This window comes from Toxotes jaculatrix, chromosome 8 (assembly GCF_017976425.1).
Source record: "Toxotes jaculatrix isolate fToxJac2 chromosome 8, fToxJac2.pri, whole genome shotgun sequence".
Taxonomy (NCBI): Eukaryota; Metazoa; Chordata; class Actinopteri; family Toxotidae; genus Toxotes; species Toxotes jaculatrix.
Genome location: NC_054401.1, coordinates 13,223,443 through 13,247,368, shown reverse-complemented (window position 1 = coordinate 13,247,368; position 23,926 = coordinate 13,223,443). Strand labels below are relative to the sequence as shown.

The following is a 23,926-nucleotide window of genomic DNA, read 5'->3' as shown; positions in this document are numbered from 1 at the left end:
TAACTGTAAAAATTTGGTTGAGTATTACTGGTTGAGAGTTGCCACTGTTTCCAGAAAATAATCTAATGTAGCTTCTAGTGATGCAGAGCTTTTCTTTTGCTGCTGATAAAAAATCAGCTGGCATCTTAGTAGGTGAATCACATTGACGTCCCAATTACATTCATTGAAATCCATCATCTGCAAAATGTCAGCCTTGATTCCTATTTAATCCTTTTAATTTAAAATGACCAGAAAACTAGACATGTATCATCTACTCTGAAATCAGTTAGGTGTTAGTTACTTATTCTCAAGCCTCCAAACCGTTTGAGTTTGAGTTTTTCATTTTTGAATGAAAGGGTGTTTGAATGAAAACACCCTTATTGAGTGTGTCAGATGGAAATAAACAAACTGCAGCTGCCATAATTTAAATGTACTATATAACATTTATTAAAATATATAAAAGACAAAATACATATATGCATAATTATATCCATGATGAAATATGCATATACAGTATAATAATTATACAATAAAATGTGTTTACATATATAGATTTTTTATACATATAGCAAGATATTTTTGCATTAAAACTGGCAGTGGTGATTTTATACTCCCTCCCCAAACAGGAAACCCCTCAGTCCACATCAGACCTCCCAGAGGAGGAAGCCTCTGTGAAAAGCTTGAGAGCAGCAGCACCTTTACACCTGAGATCCATGTTTTGGAAAGGTCTCACACAGAACAACACACCTACTCTGATATATAGCTTCCTGGGACTTCAACCGACAGCATCAAGAGGGAAAGGATGTTAGGTCAAAAGTCCTTTGATCTGTTTCTTTCTGGTACCTGTACCCTTACTGAAAACTGGGTAACAATCGCAGCAGTCCCAGCAGAAAATGGACAAAAACTTCAAAGCTGTGCCACACATCTTTTGTTATTACACACTAACTTCAGAAAAACATCCTTCCGGTCCAATGCCATCTGCCATCACAGTACACCATTCCTCAGTACATCTAATCTCAGGATAAATCTGTATAGCTTGCAAGGGAATAAAAGGATCCTGGACAGAGTGTAAGACACTCCCGTGGGATGATGTTAAGTCCTTCAGACTGGTGTGGTTTGTTTGTGGTTGGTCCTGTACAGTTTCAGTCACTGCACACTGAGGGCGGTCATGTCTGGTGGTAATGGTGGTAGTGGTGGTGGTGGTGGTGTTCGTGATGATGGTGGTGCTCGTGGCGCTGGACCACAGGAACCACAAACCCTGGGCTCCCAGGAGGGCCAGAGGCCTGCTCTCTCTCCAGGCTTGGCAGTACAGAGGGCACAGGGGGTTGCTGCTGGGGATGGGACTGAGGGGACAGTGGGGTTTTGGATGGGGAAAGGGCTTCTCTGGCTTTGGCCCTCAGGCGTTTGCTGTGACTGTATTGCAAAGGGTGCTGGTGGTGGCCTGAGGGTTGGGCTTGGTGCGGCAAGTGGTACACATCCTGACCTCCGTGGCCCGCTGCGCTGCCACTGTGCAGCATAGTTTGCAGAGGGGGGTGGTAGCCGTGACATTTGGTGGACTTGCCACCCCCGCTGCCCCCGTTATTCCCTCCGCTTCCCTTGTAGTTTCCTTTGGGCGATTTGAGGAACTGTGTACCCTTGCTTCGAGACTCTGTGGGGTTGTAGCTATCGCTGATGATCTGCGAACGGCGCTGATGAATAACTTGGGTTTCTGGTTCCTGGGAGCGGGAGCGGCTCTGGCTTTGGGAGCTCCGACCATGAGGCTCCTGGGGAGGGAAGGCAGGGGTGGTTCCTAAAGGACAGTGCAGAGACAGCAGGTCAGTGATTTCTCCAGCTTTCCATTGTAATAATAAACTGGATTTTAATATTGTACATTCTGTAAGTTCACAACAGCAAACAGGTTGTAAAATATAATGAAAAGATTCTTACCTTCAAATCTAGAAGTGTAGTTCTCTATACCAGCTAGGTCCAGGTAGTGATTCCTCCTCTCCGTGTTCTCATCCACACAGTAATGCTGACCCTCAGGGGCTGGTGCCTCGTTGCTCTGCCCTCTGCTGCTAAAAATACACAAAAATGATGAGTTGCCAAATGAGAATTCTGAGAAAATGATCAGTAGTTTACAAATTTGATCTGCAAGCCTCCAAGCAAAATATCCCTAGTGGCTACTGACCTGATGTATGACGACAGCCGTTTGTCAGCTGAGCGCCCCTCCTCCTGATGACTGCGATCTGAAGAGTGAAAGCACAAGAGCTCAGAAAAATCGCAGAAAGTTCTCAGCAATGTCCTGAATAACAGACTGAAGCACTGAGTTTTTATCTTTTACGTTCAATAACTGTTTTATACATTTTCTGCTTTAAATAATCAGGTTGGGCTTACGGGAAGTTGTCATCTTTCAGTAAGTACCTGGCAGATCTGGGTTTCAGAACAAAAACTATCCCCCAAATCTACAAATCTAAGGCACACTGAGTAGTCTCATCACATATAGGGATCATAAATTTGTAAATTGTAAATTGCTGTTTTATTTGAATTGATTTTCATTTACCTGTCCCTGTTTCTCTTCTGTGGCACCTTGGCTCTGGAGTGACAGTCAGTTTGACACGCAGAGTCTTGCTCTTGTTATGGCAGGAGTGGTTCACAGAGGCATCCACTACATCGTAGATGGTGTGCATGAGACTGGACATGTCCTATAGTGGTGGGAAGAGCACAGTTTGTACTGTTGGCCTACATTCGTCACATGACACTTGAAAGGGACGAGCTGTCATTATTAGTTGCAGTACTCTGTCATATACTCTACACCTAGAAGCACAGATACAGGAAAAAAAGACAGGGAGTGTAATGACAGCTGAAACATACACACCTCCTTTGTAACTTTCCCACTGTTGTCAAAGTCATAAAGAGTGAAGATCCACTCCTGACGGTTGTCGTCCTCCACGGACACATCACACTCCAAGTCCTACGAATGCAAACACATGTACTGAAAAGCTAGAATATACTAAATACACAAATTAATATAAAGTTGTCTATGTGCATATTTTTGCTATGCTTACACAGTTCACATTTCAAAGACCAAACACAGAATTATTTAGAACAACAGGGGGCGGCAAAGTACATCAGATTCAGTCATCACAGCCGAGGCCTTCAGTATGATTCATTAAGATTCTTTTAAAAGGGAATGAGTGCCATTTTTCTTAATTTAGCCCCACAACCTGCCGTCAAAAAGAGGATTTTATGACACCATCCCCTATGATGTGAATTCAAATCAAATCGTGAATGAGTATTGTCTGCAGGGAACTTAAAAGACTGCTTTACAAAGCAAAAAATAAACAACAGCAACAATTGAAGTCCATGTGACGAAAGGTAACTCTAACCCTAACCCTTAAAAAAAAAATCAAATTTTTGTATGAACTCGTACATACTGACCGCTATATAGCTGAGAAGTGGGCTGGCTAAATTTCTGGTTTTCAGCATGTAAACAAATAATTTTTCAACAAAATCCATTCAGCAGTTTGTGTGTGCATGGGGAGGTGGGGGTACGAGTGCAACCATTACTCAGTTACAAATTTTTGGCAAAAACTTTGTTTCAGATGTATCTTGTAACATGGCCATAATTGGAAAAATAAACATCTGGAATATAGGCCGTGCTGCACACATGGTGGAGAGCTGACACTGTGTGAAAGGCGGTGTGCATTTACAAGGGGAGGAGACCCCAGGGAGAGAAACAGTCCTTTATGGTTCTATAAGATCTCCTCAGCTCACATAACCAGCAGTGATCACCAAAGGGCAGATCGAAGCACTTCTTTAAAACATGCAAGTCTAAACATTACAATCTATTTATTCTATTTATTGGTCCCTAAATTCAATCAGGATATGGTCTGAAGCAGTGTCAACATACATACAGATGTTCTGTGCACAGGGCGAGGGCATACAGCGGTGGCTAGGATAGAGGTTACTCACCATGCATTTATTTTCTAAGCTATGTTTAAATAACTTTCACTCACTGAAACACAAAACAGTTTCAGCACTCTTGGCTCTTAGCGCAAGGCTCAGGAGAGACCTTTTTCTGACCTGAAAAATCCTGTCTCTGAAGCAACACTAGTTCACTGTTGCAAGTACGGATTTAATTTATTGTCTCTTCTTTCACATTGCTTGTCTTCCAGTGTTGAAATATAATGTCCACATCCTCAATCCATTACAGGCCCAACATGGAGAGATAGGCACTCACGCTCCCCTTAATAATTATTGTTGCAGTCCAATTAAGCTGTATTTTTTTTTAGATTAAGAAGCATTTAAAGGAAATCCTAACATTGATTGAACTTCTTTCAGAATAGACCTGGGCTGGTGATTGAACTCTGAACCTTCTTGCTACAAGTTGTGCCCAAGCGCTACCTCTCTGTTGAACACAGCTGACGTAATGCACTTGTGAACTGTGGTGTAATTGAAAACTCAATCACGGAATAGCAGTATTGGCCAGGTCATGTGACTGCTTACATCCAGACTGATGCGTTTCTTCCCCGGGGCTTTGGTGGCATCTCTAAGAATCTCTCGCTCTCCGTCCTCGGAGTGCAGGTACTGCAGGTAGCTTTCACAGCCCTCGGCTTTCTCAGGAGGAAGAACCACTAGTAACGCAAGAGGACACATTTAAGTTAGGAACAAAAATGCCGATTTCTCATGTAGAAATTAGGCAGTATTTTGTGTGATTCAGTAACTACACTTCCAGGAAAAATCTCAAGGCCTCACAAAACCATAAACTTTACTTAGATCTTGATTGTTCCCTCGCTTATAAATGTGGTATCCAAACATGACAGCCTATTCATTCCAAAAAAAACTTCTCACCAGATGCTCACAGTTCTTTTTGTGCTTTTGTCTGTAACACATGTGCATTAGAGGCTCTCTTTGGATCTCCATTTATTCTAGCCCACAAAACCAAAGCAATATCTTGATGTTAAACTTTGTGACTGTTAACTGAGATTTTTAAATGTGCCGGTGATGCCCAGGAAATGTTCCTCATACTCTTTACGGCATGTAATTTTAGTATTGGGTATATATGTGCTTGCTACCTCTGGCCCATGAAGTTTGGCATCCTCTCATGAAAACGTTGTTAACCCAAAATTATCTGCTATATACCTTTTGCACAGTAAACATCAAATTAAAGACTACAATCTTGTGATAACATAACATCTATATAGATGAAAAACTATCTTTTTTTTTCATACATCGTCATGCTAGAATGCACATAAGCATCTTGGACTAATCAATGCATGCTTTGATATCATACAGATCTATCCATGCCGGCTCTATTATTTATGGAATCATGCATGCTGATTGCTCATACATAATATCATCCAATGCCAGATGTGTTTTCTGCAGCACAAATTATTCAAGGATTGTTTTCCCACAAAGCTTATCAGTAAGTGAAAAGACATCCTTCTCCACCTACCCTCTAGGGGACAGTGTTGATCTGTGAATTGTCCTTCCTTCAGCTCACCACTTGGAAACTCCTGGGACAAGGAGAGACATGAAGAGAGAGGAAAAGAGAGGCCGAGAGAGAAAGGGTGGGGGTGGAGGGGGATGGGGGTCAGAGATGTAAGTGAATCTACAGTTCAGACCACAGACACAGAGAAAACAAACAGTTCCAGCTAAAGCATTTCCTACTCAGATGAGAGGGAGAGGGCTGGAGGCTCCAGCGCGGCCAAACACTTTGAACATCTGCACGCTTATTGTGTTTCACTGTCTGGGACACAGCGAGCACAGCCACAGCCAAGCTTTCAAGATTCCTCCAAGCCCTTCAAATGGACCCCTCGCATCCATCAAAAAACCCATAATGCACTTCATCATCTGAGCTCTCCCCCTCTCTCTCTCTCTCTCTCAGCCAACCTGTTTATTCTCATGCTGCTTGACATGGAAACCCACTGAGAAGAGTTTGATGGAAGAAGCCCAGAGTTTAGGAAAAAAGTTTTGTTGTATTTCTCATTGAAAACTTGACTCTGAGAAGTTTGGTTTATGTAAAACAAACCTCACAATGAGCTCTCAGCAACATGCACGTATTTATTTTGAATGGAGAATAATTGCCAGATGGAAATTTCCATGCAGATAGGATGGGACTGATTAAATACACAATTTCGTAGCCATAAAACAAAAGTGGGACAAAGGGGTGGAAAGGAAAAAGGCTCTGCTGTCATATGTGAATAATCTATATCCTACATAAAACAGAACCACAGTGTATTCATAACCATCCCACACACATGTGCTAATGCAGAGGCACACTGAGGTAAAGGCAACAGGGTCTCCATGCGCGCGCACACAGTCATGGGCCATTCTTTAATTACAACTGGATTGTGGAAACAATGAAAATTAAGTGCAGCACAGGCCCTAAACCACAAGTATTTAAACAACAAATGATTCATCTTATTTACGTCATTCTCAGTCCTCTGAGCTGCTCCACACACACTTTGAAATAAAATCTCACCAGATTGAATCAAGGAGGCCCACTGAAACGAGACAAATAAAAAACAGATAGATGCTAGAAAACAAAAGAACTCCATGTACCTTCAACAGAGCCGAGGCTCATGAGAGAGTCTGAACATCTGCATGCGTTTAGGTGAATGAGCCCCCCCCCCTTCCTTCCCCTTCCCCTCTTTCTCAGAGTAATGACAGCGCCAGGGCCTGTGGTTCTATTTAACAATCTCATAGCCCGTGATTATTCCTCACTTCAGAGGATGATACCTCCAGCCTGTAATCCGGCCCTGACCTTCACCACTGAAGTGAGGGGAGCTGGTTGAGTCTCAGGGTCAAGGCTCGGACACCTCTTGCAAATTGGCCACCGGAGACATTGAGAGAACACAGCAAAAGAATGGGAGTTGAGCCTTGGGGGGAGGAGGGGAGGGAAACAGGAGAGGGGCAGGAAGTAAGCGGGAGCAATAAAGAAGAAAGAAAGGAGCAGAGGAAAGAGGGCACAAAGGAGGAAAGGAGGGAAGGAAACATAACAGGAACAAAGATGTGAGAAGAGAAATGCAGATAAGAGTAGAGGCAGAGGAGGATGCAGTTTGTTTGAAACAAGATAGGGCCTATCTATTGCTTACTCCAGTTCCTGTGAGCTCAGAGGGAGAGATGGAGGTGGGTTTTTACAGTCTCTGGAAGGCTTCTGGGAGAGGTGGAGACAACTGGTACCACTCCCTGGGCCCCAAAAAATGAGCATTCTTAACAAAAAACAAAAAACAAAAAACCAAATACACACACTAGACATGAGAAGAGTGTATGTGCATCCCTACACATCCAGATTGTACGGTTTCTGCAGCCAAGTTGTTGTTTCCTCTCTGCGCTGGATGCTTTTATCTCCCGTCTTTGTACCGCAGTCCCTTAATGAAGGGCAGTATGTAAGGAAGAGGGAGTTCACACAGACACACTGTTCTGCAGCTCAGAGGAACATCAAAGACAACCATTGATTCTTCTCATCCCAGTTCCCATGAGGATGCAGAGCAAGGTATAAGCACCTTTAAATGAAAGACAGGATTCAGCGTTAAATATAATGAAACGAATCAATCAACCAACTGCCACAAGTGAATCTTGTCTCTAATTAAAATTCAGCTATCAGGAGACGTCTTGCTGAGCACCAAAGAAGGGGACCAGCAGGGCTTGTGTTGAACACATGGCTCCCACCCCCCCCCCACCTCCATTACATCCATTGGGGGAGCTAATGAGAGAGCAGGCTGGGTCTGACCGCAGTCTGCAGTTTAACGTCTAAACACATGGCATCTCCATCCACATCGCCCACGGTGTCGGGCTCAAATCTGCCCACCACATGTGTAATTAACTGCGTTCTGGCATCTAGCAGCTCTCATTCTTTCACTATCAGATCACAAACTGCTCTGTAGGCAACGCAAATGTGTTAGCGTTTTGGAGCAGAGTGTTCCTTGTTTTCCACCAGTGGCATACACCTGAAACCCATGATACATATACATCCACCCAGTGTGTGATATCAGGTATAGGGAAGACTGATGAAAAATTGCATGTGTGGGACAGACGCTTCTACCAGAATGACAAGGGGATGATAAGGTAATAGATCTCTGTTGTTTTAAAAAACAGTGCATTGGAAATGTGCACTGACAGTGTTCCATGTAAACAGATTCTGTCGCCCAGACGTCTTGACATTAAGAGACAGACAGAGAGTTGTGTGATGTTTGTTCCTGTTTAATGCAGCAGTTCTGCCAAGCTTCCCTAAAGCCTCAGCCTACTGCCAGACTTTTATGTGGGATAGGGTAACCAGGAGAAGCTTTCATAGCTCCCTACCAGGTGACATCAGACATCCCCCAGCAGTTTCTCTCTCTCTCTGCCTGACTCCCACCCATCCTCCCACTGGAAAACACTGCACATCTTTGTTCTCTCATCCCCCCTCTAGCTCAGCCCCTAAATATAAGTATATACACTTCTTTTGGTCCATTCTTCAAACCATGCGAAGCACAACTGATTTTAAAAATCGCATCTTCAAAACATGGAAGGCTAACATGAAGATTGTTTACACAGTTCCTCTGGCCTCGGGGTATGAAATATGGCAACTTGATCAGATGTGTGGATGCGTATCCAAGTGCAAACACATGCTGGAAAAAATACAAAAACAGGATACTGTCTGGAAGCTTCTTCATCTAATTTCAAAGCTATGTGGATTTCTGAAATACTTCAGATAGCTTATTCTTTAGCAAAAAATAACCTAGCTGGCTATGTGCAGCGCAGTAGGTGATACTACTGTACATTTAAATCTCTTTGTGTCTCTCTTCTTTGCATTGTACTGTGCAGTTCCTTGTCCAAACCAGTCCAACAATCTCAGTTATTTCCTTAATTTGATGCAGAGAGCGCCTTGGTAGACAAATACTGAGGGGTTAACAGCGGGAGTTCTCCAGGATGTACAGTTTCTAGAAATACAAGGTCACCTGGAACTGACACTTAGGAGGGCGCCACAGGAAAGCCTTGATGACCACCAGCCAACCAGCATTCTCGCTCCCACTGGCCATTAACTGGGGATAACTGTGGGGTTCCCCAGTGATGAAAATGAGGATTGAATAGTATCAATATAAAGAAAGGAACACCAGTTCGTAAACAAACTGCATACTCTTCACCACAGAATGAAACTGGAGAGGGAGTGGGGCCATTGAGAAATAAAAGCCCTCCATTCCAAAAGAAACCAACCTGGCCTTGACTCAAAACCAGATGTGAGCGGTTATACTGAAGAGAGGCAGAGGAAAAGAGAGGGAGACTAGAGGGGGGGCGGGGGGGCTGGTGCTGAAAATATGGGGAGCTAAAGAGAGAAGGCCAGTTGCACAACTTCTGTCTCTTCTCTTGCAAGACAGTAAAAGAACAATATGTTGGTCTCTTGACGGCTGAACTGAAAGCCCCCTCTCCTTTTGGTTAGTCAGGCCTCAGCTTTCATTCCAAGTCAGGGTAATTATGGTGCTCAGAGTCAACAGAGCACACTGGCCTCAGCTAGTGGTGAATAGCAACATTAAAGTAAACAGTACTGAACATACTGCTGGATTAGAGTTAGCCTGCCTAATAATGTTAATTGTAATCACAATATAAACACAAGCTAAAAGCATGTTTTTATGGTTCAGTTTATAACTGTGTGCTGTTATCATGACTGAGCCAAGGACCCTCAGTAAGGGTTTGGAGCTTTTTCAAGTTCAGCCTTAACCTTGCCTTTTCAATGTTTGTCATTACTATACAACTAAAATTTGCCTTTGTCCACTAATTAAGGTATTTTATCTATGTATTTATCTATCAGTGTGCCATGACTCGTCTTTCTATGAATGGAAATGAGATCAGAGCAGAATTCCATCCTGTTATCTGGACTGGCCCCGTGTGGCCGAGATGGCCCAGATATGGCCCTTTTCGGGGTAGTGGGACTCACTCTGAGGTCAAACAGGAGGCAAAACCTCTCCCTTGGCAGGACATGAATCACTGGGGCGAAGCCTCTTCGGTCCTAGTATAACAACAGCTGTGGGGAGAGATGAGCATGCTTGCCTGTCTATGTAAGAGCAGCACGTAAACCGCTGAAAGTCACCCGTTCACCCTTCAATCAGGAAAGACTATCTCCTAAACTCTGCACGCCTCTCCGCACCATACCACTGCTCTTTCTCTCACTTTGATTATGACCTGCTGGATGGCATAAACAAAGATTAGCATCACTGGCTGACCACCCTGCATCTGTCACCGGTGCTGTAATCAGCTTGCCTTCATTAAAGTGGGCTTTGATAGGAGTCTGATGTAATGGAGTGCCCTCCTGTCAGCTGTCATACAGGCAGCTACTGTAGGGGACTTGGAAACCATGTGCCTCATACCAGTGACTGGAATCACACTCATGAATCTGGGTTAGGCAAATATATTAAATTATAGACGTAGCAGATCATAACACACAATGTATTTGATCAGTTACTGCAGGGGGAAAAACACAAAGTGGCTTTCATGGTTCACTGTATCTGAAACACACAAAAAAAAAACTCAAGTAAGGTTTAAAATCTAAGCGCAATACACATTATGACAGCACCACAGAGAGTACGTTGCTTTACTGTAATTCAGATGGAACAGGGCTTGGTGGTGTAATGCAATAGCCTCTGCGTGGACTTTTACATGACTAATGCTACGTGTAATATGCACTCAAACATTTAATGATCTACTCAAACAAAAGTATAGTAAAATGGGATCTTTTAACAGTCACAAGTGACACCATCTTTTCATTTTATAATCAAATAGTCTTTTCAAAGGGTGAAGTCAACACTAGGTCAAGTCAGCAGTTCATGTCTGATGCTAAGGTATACTAGGTAGGTAGGTATTAATAACTAAAAGTATTTTAACTTACAATATTTAATAAACTCAAATAAACTCAGTCTGTCAGTTATTTTTTCCAATTACCTGACTAATCAGTGAGCCTATAAAGCGTCACAAAATAGAAGGATGCCTATGACAATTTGTCCTAGCCCAAGATGACATCTCTTTTTTTTCTGTTCAACAGCCCAAATCCTCACATTTGAGAAGCTGGAACCAGAACATGTTTGGTGTTTTTGTCTGACAAATAACTATAATATCAATGATCTCGATAATTAAAAATCCACTAATTCAATCGGCTAATTATTCAAATAATCTTTTCAGCACTACAGTTCTCATATTGCAGCACCAGATGTCAAAAATTCAAGTCAGATACACAAGAATCTGTGTACTAAACAGTACACTGATTATAGACAGGAGACACACAGAACATATTTTGAGCATGCACGAACGCCCTGTCAAACAAAAAAGAGGCGAGTGCACAAGGCAACGGCATATCAAAGCCAGTGTGGGACAGGCGGTTAGACTCAAACAGGATGTTCCTCTGTTTCTGGCCTCCATGTGAAATTCTGTAAGCTCCCGCGCAGGCCCCTGGCTCTTAAGCCTGGCCAATGGGGAGTGCGCCCAGGCTGATAAAGCTGAGGGGATTTGTTCCACATTCCACAGGCCCTTTAAACAACACAGTGGATCTGAGAATGCCAGGTTGTGGGTGAGGTGACTGAGACGCCAATCCCATTACCGTCCGAAGCAACGCCACCTCTCATGCTGTCATGTAGGCGCTCTCCACAAGTGTCCAGCTGAGCAGAATTTGAAACTCATCAGCTGCAATGATCTCATGTGATTTAGTATAAACTGACTCTTCAGACTGGTTGTCTGTCAGCTACAGTCACCTCTCTGCCTTGTCTGTTCCTGCTGGGTGAAACCATTCAAACACAATCACTCTCACATGTAAGGGCTCTTTTTGTGTACTGTAGTTAGTGTCAGGTTTCCAGCTGTCTGTCTATTATTGAGATGTCAGTTTTAATTGCTCTCACCTGTGAGATAACCACCAACACCACTGTTTTCACTGCTCGTTTTGTTAAGCTGCAAGGGATTTGAGTCACCGCTTTGAAAACCCGGCCTGGCAGTTCATAGGGGCGAGGCTCTGTGGTTGGAGGGTGGTGGAGCTACAGGCGTTACAGTGCTCCTGTGGGTGACTGAGAAATGTAAACAAACCATGTTGGGGAAGGACAGCTGCACGTCAGTGTGGAAGAGCAGCAACGTTGCCTGAGCTTTACGTGTTATGTGTGACTGGTTCCCAACCGTTTTTTTTGTCTGATGTGCCCCCAAAGATGATGAGCTAAAGTACTCACTCATCAATGCTACCTGTCAGGTTCTAAACAGGATGTTAAGTGGAAAGTGGAAACTGCCTATTCAGTGTGTAGTAAAACAGTTTATCGATTACTTTTCAGTTTCAACTATATCCATACCGTTTGCTAACAAATGTAACTGTTTATTCATTACTTTTAGCTAACTATTTCAACTGTAATCAAATTACAATTCCTGTTTGTTTCTGTAGTTAGTTGAGTTTATCTGGTTTGGCTCAGTTTTCCGCATACTTCCTGGTAAAAGCAGAAGCACCCCGTAGGGTACAAGTGCCTGCGGTTGGGAATCACTTGAGTACACACACTTGAATGATGCTGTCTGTCTAATCTACAATGACTTTTTTTGGCTGCTCACTTAAATCTGAGGCACTCCTGCTGTTAAAAGGCTTGTGGGTTGGTGGATGAGCTGCCCTGCTGGTTTCCTGAACATGTCTTCCAACAGGATAAAAACAGGTTCGGGGTCAAAACCAAAGCTCTACAGTGCATTGGTTATTGCTCCCTATGGGTAACTTGTTCAGAGAGGTACAGATCCATATGACTGACCATGATAAGAGGAGCTTGTGCAGCCGTGACCAATCAGCCAGTAATGTTGCATGAACTCTCAGCACATCCATCTGGGAGGCATATTGGGCAAACAGAGACGGACGGCTGTTGTACTGTACTATTATTGCCTTCGGCCCTCAGGGGGAATCTGGCTTGCTGGTTGGAGACAGCCAAAATACAGAGTTCAGTGCAGCAGGATGCAACAAATAACCAAGGTAGACAGGCAAGTACACAGGCAGAGCCTCTAATAACTCATCTGCCACTGCCTAACTATTCTCAGTGACACTTGCCAAACCTCAGGTCCTAGGAGACACCACTTGTTTGCATAATTGGTACTGTTACTCCTTACTATGAAATATTTAAGGCTTTAGGCCATCCTGCCAACATAGTTTGGGTAAAAAAAATGTCTTGGCTTTCCAGACTGCTGCACCATTTTTGGCGCAAAATATCTTAAATCTGACACACAGAGAAAAAGAAGTGGCTGTGCTTCTTTTATCTCCTGTCTCTCTCTCTTTGTTGTTATGTTAGTCTCCTTGACAGTCCAGTGCTTTCGTCTCTGCCAGCTGGTAGGGATTGCCAGTCTCAAAGACCACGAGAATTCTTGACACTGCAAGAACCGGCTTAATTCCAAGCTGTGAAGTTCCTCACAGGCCTGGAACTGGACAGGGGGTCATCCCAGGGTCAACACCAAGTGTTTTCCTGAGGATTCCTAAAAATACACTCCTGCTGGGAGCAGGAAGCAGAGGAGACTCCGCGATCTTCAGACGATGAGAAGGAAGCCTGGATATGTAAAATGGACCATTGCCAAAGGTGGCTGTAATGCTTTGGCATATGAGACACAACTTCCCATGAAAAAGAGGACAAAGTTGAAAGCTGAAGATGAACAGATGAGGTGTAGAAAAAAGACAGCGGCACACGGACCAATTACTGATGCACTGAAATCATGCGAAGCTCATTCATATTTCTGCTGAATTATTCTCAAAGAAAATTACTGGTCAAAAAAAATGAAAAGGATATGAGGGCGTGCATGTGATGAATTAATTCTGAAATTGTAGCTACAAGACAAGAATTTTAAAGCCTCGTGGTGCAAACCATGAATTATAATTTTTATTTGTGACACATCACAGACAGATGCCAAGTGAAGATTTTGAGGCCACAGTCGGCGAGACTCTTAACATCTGTGCTTCTTCCTGTTGGACTGAAGTTGCCATGTGTGCACTTTAGTGACCTGACAGACTAGCTGTGTGTGTCTGAAGCACAGTTCCTCAGTGTGAAATTCTGGAACGTAATTCATCCATGGCACAAGCAGAGATCAAAAGGCTATGGTGCAGAGGGCAGCTCAGCTCAGCTCCACCTCCTTCTCCAGCTCAGTTTTTGCAACAGAGCGCACAGAGAGTTGCTGCTTTCACAGCCATAATTACTGGAAACCGGGGCTGTGAGGCCATGAAAGGAGTCTGCACTTAAACATGAGCTGAGTTAGCTTAGCTTAGCTGCTCATATATTCTTATCTTATCTCAGGTATAAGGCTACAAGCCTGATGGAGCCTTGCTCTCTATCACACACAAGTCTGGAGGCAGGCCACTTAAAAGCACTAAGTGTGACACTTAATGTTTGATAAAAGTTCTTGAAGGTGGATTTATGCTTCAAAAGGCAGACGGCACTGATGTGCAATGACACCTTAAAAGCTATGAGATAATCAGGTGCTACCAGGATGGAGCGATTCTCAAAGCTGAGCACATGGGACTGGGGGTAAAAGTTCAGATATTCTGATACACTGGCATTCTTGAAGTGATAAGATCAGTCAGCCCCTATCAACACAAAGAAGTAGGAGCTGGTTAGAGAGAAAGACCTTGCAGAGCTACTATACTGGAGAATTTTGCTGTATTCATCTACTGGCGCGCCAACTTTCCAAAACCAGATTTTCTATGAGCTTAAGATATTTGTTTCTTACTTTTAAACAGATTTCGGTACACTGTAAGCTAAGAGCTCTTTTTATAAAAGTATACACCACAGAAGTCGCTCTGCAGAGATATCATGAAATAAAATCCGGATTTAGAAGAGTGCGTTGTCTTTGTGAAGCACCTCCTATGAGCAGATGGTGTCTCTGAAAGGTTCTCAGTGAGGGGGGCAGGCATCGCAGAGAGAACTGCTGTTTATTTGAAATGAGCCTTTAGGTAAACATGTTACATGGCAAACAGGGCCAGGTCAGCTTTTGAAGTGGACGGGCTCAGGAAAGAAATGGGTGGGGGAAGAAAAGAAGGCTGCCTTCAGAGGAAATGAGAACAGTGGCCTCTTTCAGCACTGTTTCATCCTCTCCCTTCCTTTCTGTCACATATAGAAAGAACACAAAAGGTATTTGGGTTTATAAATACTTATAGCTCTTATTACTTCAGAACACATAAGAAGAATCATTCTGAATCCATCATTTCCCAAATCAAATTCCCCTGAAAAATTACTACCCATGACAAAAATAAACCACTTCCTTTTAATGGAGACCCATTGAGGGTTTTGATGACGGGAACAGGTTTGTGTAACAAAAGCAAGTTTTCAGCCATTCCCCATTGGAGAGGAATGTGATGTGCAGAAGGAGGGCCAGGCCTGTGCTGTCTGCAGACCCTGGATCCAAGCTTTGAAGCTGCTAGTGTGTTTCAACAGCTAACCACTTTCAGATGGGACTGTGGCGTTTTATGAGCTGAGTAATAGCGATACCCACACATGTGCAGGCTTGGGGTCCCAAAGAGGGGGAGGTTCAGCTCAGAGCAGAGAAAAAGATGCCTAACTCCTCGGGGGTTCTGGGTTTTGGGTGTGTTTGATAAATCTTGCACTATGGCATTTTGTATATGAAACCGGATGGCATGAAGATGGATACTGTGTAAAGTGTGTTCACCTATGAGCACAGCTCTGCTATAAATTCCACCTTTTTTTCAAGGTTACCTTGAACATCAAATGATGTTAGGGTATCGACTCCTTGTATGGAATAAATGCTTGAAATCATGGCAGTACTCCATCTAGAGTGTATAACATTAAGCACAGCGCTCTGTGAGAATGCCTGATTTATATGTAAAGACACTTCAAGTAGCACAGCATCACAACAACCAGTGACAACTCCAGCAGCTCTGGGTACCCTCCACTGGGCTTTTTTTTTTTTTTCGTGTAGCATACCGGAAGCCAGGGTTTGTGGTGTGTGTGTGGTGCTCCACTCCCCAGCCTCAAACCTAACAGGGCGTGAGGTTGAGGAATGTGGAGCAAGGATGAAGTTTCGAAGCATTCAGGGGTGACTCTGAGGACTCTTCATACACAGAAAGCGAATATAACCTACCAAAGGGTCACTATAGGAGGTGTACATTACATCACAACATGAACATCATTGATGGGTAGCCCAAAAACACACAGCTAGATGGCCTGACTAAACTTTACATATAGTTTAGTGATCCTTTTTCCTGACCTTTATGCTGTTCTGTCCTTCTGTGTTTGATTTTTTCTCTGGCAAACAAAAAAAATGTAGGGGTATTCATGTCTAAGATTTATAGCTATCAGCGTATTGTGCCGCATGCTGCTATTTAGTTTCCCCAGTGCTTGTATTGTGGAATATATGTCAGCATCCGACCTTTGTGGAGACAATCTCAAGTTTCCACTGGCTGAATTCATAACAAACCCATGTCCAAAAGAGGAATCCCCTGTCCTCTTTAAGCAAACAAGCAAAACCTCAGTCTCCTTTTCAATCTGCAAATATTTAAAGAAACAAAATATTGTGCAAAAATAGATCAACATCTGTGCCCTCCCTGAGCTCATCACATGCACTATACTCACTGAAGATGTAATTAAAACAATGTAATCAATTAACAATGGCTATAATGACAGCATATAATAACACCACCAACAACCATAACTGAAAAAATATAATATTCCCCTGGCTGCTCTAAGGCTTGCGAAATGAAGTCCACTTGGAAAAGAGCTAAAGCTTTCTAAGGGGGAACAGGGGTTTATGTGGAAACATACCTTACACACTAAAATGTAATAACCTTTGAGTCTCCCGGTGTTTTACTTGGCTGGGAGAAGCACAAGATCAAACACAGACTTGGATCCAGCAGCCTTTGCCAAAAATGTCAGCGCTAAGCACTGGGCTCCAGCTTCAGGTATTTTCTTTCCCCTGGCAGGGAGCGAAAGCAAAGACATAGACCAGTGTTAACCCTCGGTGGGGCTGCCCCGAACAGCCACCAGCACACTAATCATGAGGAGGAAGTGAGGTCTCCATGCAGTCATCAGTGACCATGCATGTCTAGGTCTAGGTTGAAAACCTGGGATGGGCTACATTCGGGAGTTCAGATATTCACATACGATTGCATAGATGATGACTTTCTTCAGTCCGGTCCTGTAAAGCTACACAGATCTCTCTGAAGTGCGCAAACGGATATCTCATGAATATCATGAAAAGCAATGTGACAAGTGACTTCAAAGTGACAATGATGGGGCTGAGATATCTCTAAAGGCGACAGAGCTTCATTCCATATGTCTGCAGATAAGAGCTGCAACAATGGAGGAAGTGGAGCGACTGTCGTTCCTCTTGTCTAAATATATACTATTCTCCTTTGAGCTGTAGGAGAAATTTAACTCATTATGCATGCGATCAAATATAACCACCGATTTGGCATATCTGTGGATGAAATGCTCATGTCATTATAGTAATGACAGCAGGCATTCTATAAAATCAAAGAGCCAGTCAACAAGTCATAGTTGCGTATATTTGTTTTGATGGATGACGCTGCGCTGCATCAAACGTTGGTTTGGGTTCAGCTTCTCTTTGCCGGACGACCCTTTGTTTTTTTTTGCCAGAGGCGCCTGTGCTGTCTGTGTTTTTTGTGCAGGGCTGTGCTGATCTGACTGTAGCCTTAGAGATACATGTAGGCTAATTTTCTTATGTTTTGATAGCTTCAGGCTAGCTGTTTCCCCATGTCTAAGCTGCTGACTGTACCTTTCCTATTCACTGTACCGATATGGGAGTGGTATCAATCTTCTCATCCAACTTTTGGCAAGAGAACAAACATACTCAAACTATTTCTTTAAGAGACAATGTTTAGATTACCAACAGTGCAAAACAGGCAGCTGCTGCTGCAGGGCTAAAGGCCTCGGGTTCTCTGTGTGACAATGATTGTGTGGTAATTTGATTACAGTAATTGCAAATTTGTTTAGTAAAATACACCACTAAAGCACAACATAATCCAAATTATTAAGGGACTTTATGTGGCTCCAGCACTTACCCAATCTTAAGGACTTGTAGAAGGGCCCTGTGTAATATTCTAGTTTTGATTCAAAAGTTCAAAAGGATGGAGGTTTAACAGGGGCCCATAGCTCATTTTCCCCAAGGTTAACACATCCCCTGATTTGTGCCAAAGGCTTGTGAAGCAATATGTGATGGCTCTTTGATTCCTCCTGATGGCCAAAGAGAGGGCTTGCTCTCTTCATGAGCACAGATCACAGGGGAATTAGGGTGAAAGTGAACAAACCGCCTCAAAGTATTTCAGACAGTATAAATATCCTCAGAAAAATAAACATTTAATCCGCCTGCAGTGTTCTAATGTCTTTCTCCATTAGGCACAGGCCACACAAACCACCGTTTACCCCTCACTCACTCATTCACTCACAAACACACAGACAGAGAGTGAGAGAAGGACCCGACCTCTGACTCACAGGCGAAGCCATGTGGTGATACGCACTTTAACACTCGCACATGAAAGAATGGCTAAAACAAGCATCTCACACTTGTGATAGGTGTCGAATTCAACCAGGTGATGATGTTTACACTGCTCGGGACAAATTGCAATCGGCATAGAGAAAAAAACTGTCTCAAGAAGGCGGTGTGATTTGCATGTTTAACAACAGTTTGAAGTTAATATAGAAGGTAAGGTGAGATCAATGGTCACCTCCTGCCCAAACAATGCAGTGGACAAGGTAGATGAAGCTCTCCCTTACTCCCCTTCCCCCACTACCTTTAAAACCCCTCAAATATCTCCCCCAAGAAAAAAAAAACACCCTTAAACCCACCACTCCTCCTCCTCTTTTCCTACTCCCCGCCACCCTCTCCCACCCCCTTCCCACCACAGCCCCTCTCCCTGCTCCAGGATTTTGCTGTACAAACCAGGAACAGATGTCTGCCGGGGCCGTGCTGAAAGACCCCGCTGTTCTGGATGCCAGCCACATGCTTTTCATTCAGAGATGAAGGCTCACAGCTCGCCTTCTTGTGAAGCCAATTTCAAAAAAAAAAAAAAAAAAAGGAGGGGTGGAAAAAAACAAACTCTCCAAATGCCTTCAAGTCCCTTCAAAAGCAGTACATATATGAGCACACCTTTTTGTCTCCTCTCCACCACATATCGCTGCCTGGTAGTGCTGCAGCAGAAACAGGCTTTTTTTGTCATTTGTGGTTGTAAGAGAGGCAGAAGAGAAAAGTCTTGAGATGTTGCTGATGAAAATATTTCTTGAAAGAAGTCTTGAAGTGCTTCAAGACCTCAGGAGCTGCACAATTGTATCCACTACACACACACAAACATCTCAAAAAAGAATTGAGATCAGTTTTAAACTAGTGGCTGTGTACTGAAAAATAAAATGTCATTTAGAGCCATGGCCTTAAGATTACACAGATATCCCAGCCCCAGATCCAAATCAAATACTGCTAACTCAAAATTAACATGGAGACTAGAAGATATACCCAAATGCCCAGTGGCGAAATTGTCCAAACAAAACATCCATTTTAAGCGGGATCGCCAAATGAGGACTTTTATATAAGGGGAAAATCTTATTCACAGATTCCAAATGAATGTTAAAAAAACATTAGCTTACAATTAGTTTAGTGAGCTGCTTGGGAACTCTGCTCTTAAACCTAATTTATTATTGAGGGGTGAGTGCTATGTAACTCTCCGTAAGTCAAAATAAATTTGCGTCTTGGAGCTTTTGGCACACTCCCTCTTCACAGGCCACGTCTATGGGAAGTTTTGAGACAAAGGATGGTGCTGAAAGGCTGAATTAGGCTGTCATTATTTGGGCATCCAAGCATGTCTGTTTGAAGCTCCAAAATGAAGCACTGAAGCTGCGCGTGTGAGGGTCTGAACTGTTGATGTGTTGATGTTTCCAGAGGTGAAACACAGTGAACCTTCACAGAGCTCTTCCACTAATGAACACAGGTTTGGATAAGTAGAGGGTGTGAAGTTTTCTGCATTTTAACATATTCAATAACAACAGACTACGCTCACGTTTGGGGCAAGGTGGGCGACTGCACCTTGGACTGCCACTTTGATCACACCTGTGATACATTAAACCAGGTGCTTGGACAGGGTTGAACACCTGCAAAGAAGTGTCAAAACCTTGATGACTGTTGCCAGGATGAGCCAAGTCATCCTGCTGAATCACGCTCGCTTTGTTCATTCTCATCACACTTTATAAGGAGGCTTTAGGATTACTTATTGGGGGCAACCTGCCAGCTGCAATCTTGGATTATGGTTTGAAGCAATATCAGTACTTAAATAGGTCTTTGCATCCTTTGATCTTTTGTTATTTCTTGCTAAAGTGCAGCAAAGCATTCACAATTTGTTGAATAGAAAGGACTATTTCATTGAGGAGATTTATGGTTTACACAGAACAATGCTGGGCATGGGCTCTGTTAGCGCTTGTTTCTGTTTTTATTTTTTTTTCCCCCCAGTAGTACTCCATCTCTAAGCCCATCCCCCAGGTCAGGGCAGGGGGATAGAGGGGTGAGGGTTCGGAGGCTCCACTGATATCAGAGCCCTTTTATAACTCGCAGCTCTGCACTTTGAAGTCACAGCCAGACAGCTCAGGAATCCTACTCCCCCATCTGACAATGAGGAGGGGGATGGTCAGAGCTAAATAGTGTTTTAGGCCAATCTCCTCCTATATGAAATCATAAGTGATCTTAACTGTCCCTGCAGCTCATCAGCCAGGACTAAGAGGCGAAACTACTGTCTGCTGAAATGCTCAGGAGGAGAAAATGTGGCTGAAATTGATCAAAAAACTTTAAATCCCCTAAAAACAGTTATAATGATCATTTCTTTTTGACTTGAACTTGCTCTAAGTCTAAGACCCCATCATTAAATAATTACATGGTATTAGTTTTACAGCAGAGATAAATTCTATCTGTGCCAAAACTGTCTGTTAGATAGATGAAACTAAACGGCATGAAAAACATCCCCCGAGGACATCATCTATCTTTATGTTAATGTAGATATGGGCTCATTTCAAACAGCATGAAAAGAGCTGTCACTGCAATAAGGCAGGCAGAACATATTGAGTTTGCAGTACAATAGTGAGCACAAGCGCATCATGTCGTCAAAATATCAGTTTCCTTCATGATACTGGCTTTTGTGGCATTTGATACTCTGCATTAGGGCTACAACTCATCAATCAATATTTTCATTATCACTTAACCTACATGCTGATTATTTTTAAGACCCCCAAGTGACATCTTCAAATTTTTAGTTTTATCCAAACATCAGTCCAAAATCCAAAGATATTCAGTTTCCGGTCACATGAAACAAAGAAAAGCAGCAAAAATGGTGATCTGTCATACATACAGAAGAAATCCCCCCAAAAATGGAAGTGGAAATGCATGAAAAACATAGTTTCCATGTTACTTTCTGACACAGAAAAAGCTCAAAAATATTATTTACTTCAACAATTTAGCATTAAGACAGATAAAAGACCAATATATGCAATAACAGATGTGACTGCATCGTGTTCTTTCCACCTCCTGCTCAACCAATCCTGAGATAGTTTCAAGGAAATCCAGAGTAAGGAGCTGGTTAGTTAAATGCTGACAGTTGTCCAGTTCTGGTCTGTGAACCAGGCTCTAATGTAACCAACTAATGACACAATATAAATCAGGAGGGTGACTTTGATAGAAGCGAGGGTGGGACCCACCTACTAATGAGTGCCAAGCTTATGCCTTTGGTGGTTTCCCTTCAGGGGAGTGTGAACTCAGACTCCTCTGAAGCAGAGTAAAGTCCTCCTTTAATTTGCCATGAGTGGGAGGTTTATAGCCCTGATATAATCCATAATTCTTCCACTATTACAACCACCCAGCTCACAGATTGTCTGTACCTCTGTGTGAACCTCTCGCATTTTCTGTCTACGAGCTCGGGACTCTCGTACCCCTCAAAAACAACACGTTAATTGAAGTGATGTAATGTTATGCCACAGAGGGCTGCCCACTGGGAGCAGCACTAGAATGGGAGGCATTGAGGAAAAAGACACAGCCCTGAGTCATGATGCCAGCAGCCACAAGAGCAAACTTTATATCCCTAAGTCTGAGAAATGACTACCTTTCCATCCTGCCTGTGTGTGTGTATGTGTGTGTGTGTGCTGCTGCTTTTGCCAAGCCGCTTCACACACGGGGCTCATGGCTGTCATAACCCATCCAACGATGCTGGCAGGGGAATAACCACTGCAGTACTGTGCCGGAGCCAGACATGACAGAAAGAACAACAACCTACAACTTTGCAAAGACATCAGCGTGTCTTCACACATGCTTGTGAATACAGTTGGCTTCCCCTTAAGTCAAGAAGCTCTCAGCTCATCTTTCAGGAAAAGGGAATGTAACAGCTTCAGCCAGACAGCTTTGAAGTGCTTGACAGATCCATCCCATCAGCAAATGCACACACACCCAGCTTTTTTTTTTCTCCTGATAATGAGTTTTGTTCATGTAAATGTTAAACAAACATGAATTATGCACACACAGAATAACAAGAGGAAATGCAATGATCATTTAAAGGCGCTTGAACAGTTCTATATTTTATAATTTCTGCAGCATATAGGATTTTTTTTAAAAAGTCACATTTGCTTAAATAAAAGAGAGAATCTCTTTGATTTTCATTTAATTCTTTTTTTTCCCCCCTTTTTGTGGTCTGTCATTAAAATTTGTTTCCACAAGGTCTTAAAAATTAGTAAAGGGAGAACTTAATAGGCTGGAGAGCTTACTATGTAATTTCCATCAAAACAGGGGATCAAAACAAGCTGCTGCTTTTATTTTGGTTTTTGTTTTGGCTCGTTATCAGCAGGAAGAAGAAGAAAATACATCTGAAATTTAACAGGAAAAAAAAACAAAAACAAAAAGCCTCATACCTGCATGTTCTTCAACTTGTGATCGGTCGCGCTGTACCTCTCACACTCCTCCATCCCTCTCCGGAGGAAAGCGTTCACAACAAAACTGTCTCCTGTGACATGAGGAAAACACGCCGATCAGCAGTGTAGAAATCTCAGTCTATAGTTTATTTGATTACCATCATTTATAAAACCTTCAATAAACAAAATGATCGGTCCTCACCTTCAGGGTTTTCCCTGCGCTTACAAGCTTTAGAGCCCGTCATCAGGAACAGGGATGCAAAACAGACAAACGTTAGTTTTTGAAATATTATAATCGAAATACTCAAAAAAAAAATGTTGTCATTCAGTGCTTTCAGTCACATCACATCTTACCATGTTTTGACTGAAGTTTGCCCATTCTGAAGTCCCTCTTCCCGGGATCAATATAAGGTACTCCGAAATCCGACAAGGATTAAAAAAAAAAAAAACAGTCAGTGATTCAACGTGGTCACATTGTGTTTGTTCCGCAAGAAGAAAAGTCCAACTTCACCCAGAGACGGGTCAGTAAATCGCGTCTTCATTGAAGCATCAGTGGTCTGTGCGCAGAAACAAGATAAGTGTGTAAGACGGTCAAAGAGAGACAAGGCGCCCTCGCTGTCTGTGCAGACTTCACTCCAGTCCAACTGAAAGTGGGAGCACTTTGAACACAGCACACACACCGAGGAGCGTGCGTCAAGACGCGCAAAACATGCGCGGTGCTTCCGGTTCAGGCTTTAAAAATAAAACACCTGCTTGATGAAAGTACAATCTGCTTATGGGTAGTAAACGAGTCAGAATGTGGCGAGAGGTGTTTAGAATATCTATAGGATAAAAATAGCTGACATAAACTGATAAATATACAGGTTCAATTTGAAAGTGGGATTTCTTTGCCCACGCTGTAGACTACAGGCAAGCACATGACCTTTCACCTGTGGCCAGTTCTGTCTGCCACATCCATCTCCTGATACTAAGTTAAAATTTTTCTAAAATGTAGAATCTGTATTTTTATGCTTTAGAGCAAAACCTGTTTCATTATAAATCTATTCAACAATAATGAAGGATTTTTGCATTATTGATGAATACATTACTGATTAACACAGGCCAAT

General features: G+C 42.9%; 1 protein-coding gene across 2 annotated transcripts; it reads right to left on the bottom strand.

Moving 5' to 3' along the window:
- Positions 1 to 428: 428 nt before the first annotated feature.
- nkd2b (NKD inhibitor of WNT signaling pathway 2b) lies at positions 429 to 23,453 on the bottom strand. Of its 2 annotated transcripts, none has more exons than XM_041045368.1 (10): positions 23,175 to 23,453; positions 23,023 to 23,049; positions 22,821 to 22,912; positions 5,414 to 5,474; positions 4,465 to 4,592; positions 2,834 to 2,929; positions 2,519 to 2,660; positions 2,147 to 2,204; positions 1,906 to 2,033; positions 429 to 1,768 (listed from the first exon to the last, which is right to left on the bottom strand). In XM_041045368.1, exons 1-10 carry the CDS (start codon positions 23,197 to 23,199, stop codon positions 1,146 to 1,148), a joined length of 1,380 nt encoding a protein of 459 aa, XP_040901302.1. In that variant the 5' UTR covers positions 23,200 to 23,453; the 3' UTR covers positions 429 to 1,145. The 2 variants fall into 2 exon arrangements, with proteins under 2 accessions (XP_040901302.1, XP_040901303.1); XM_041045369.1 differs by having other exon boundaries at positions 1,906 to 2,030.
- Positions 23,454 to 23,926: the final 473 nt, after the last annotated feature.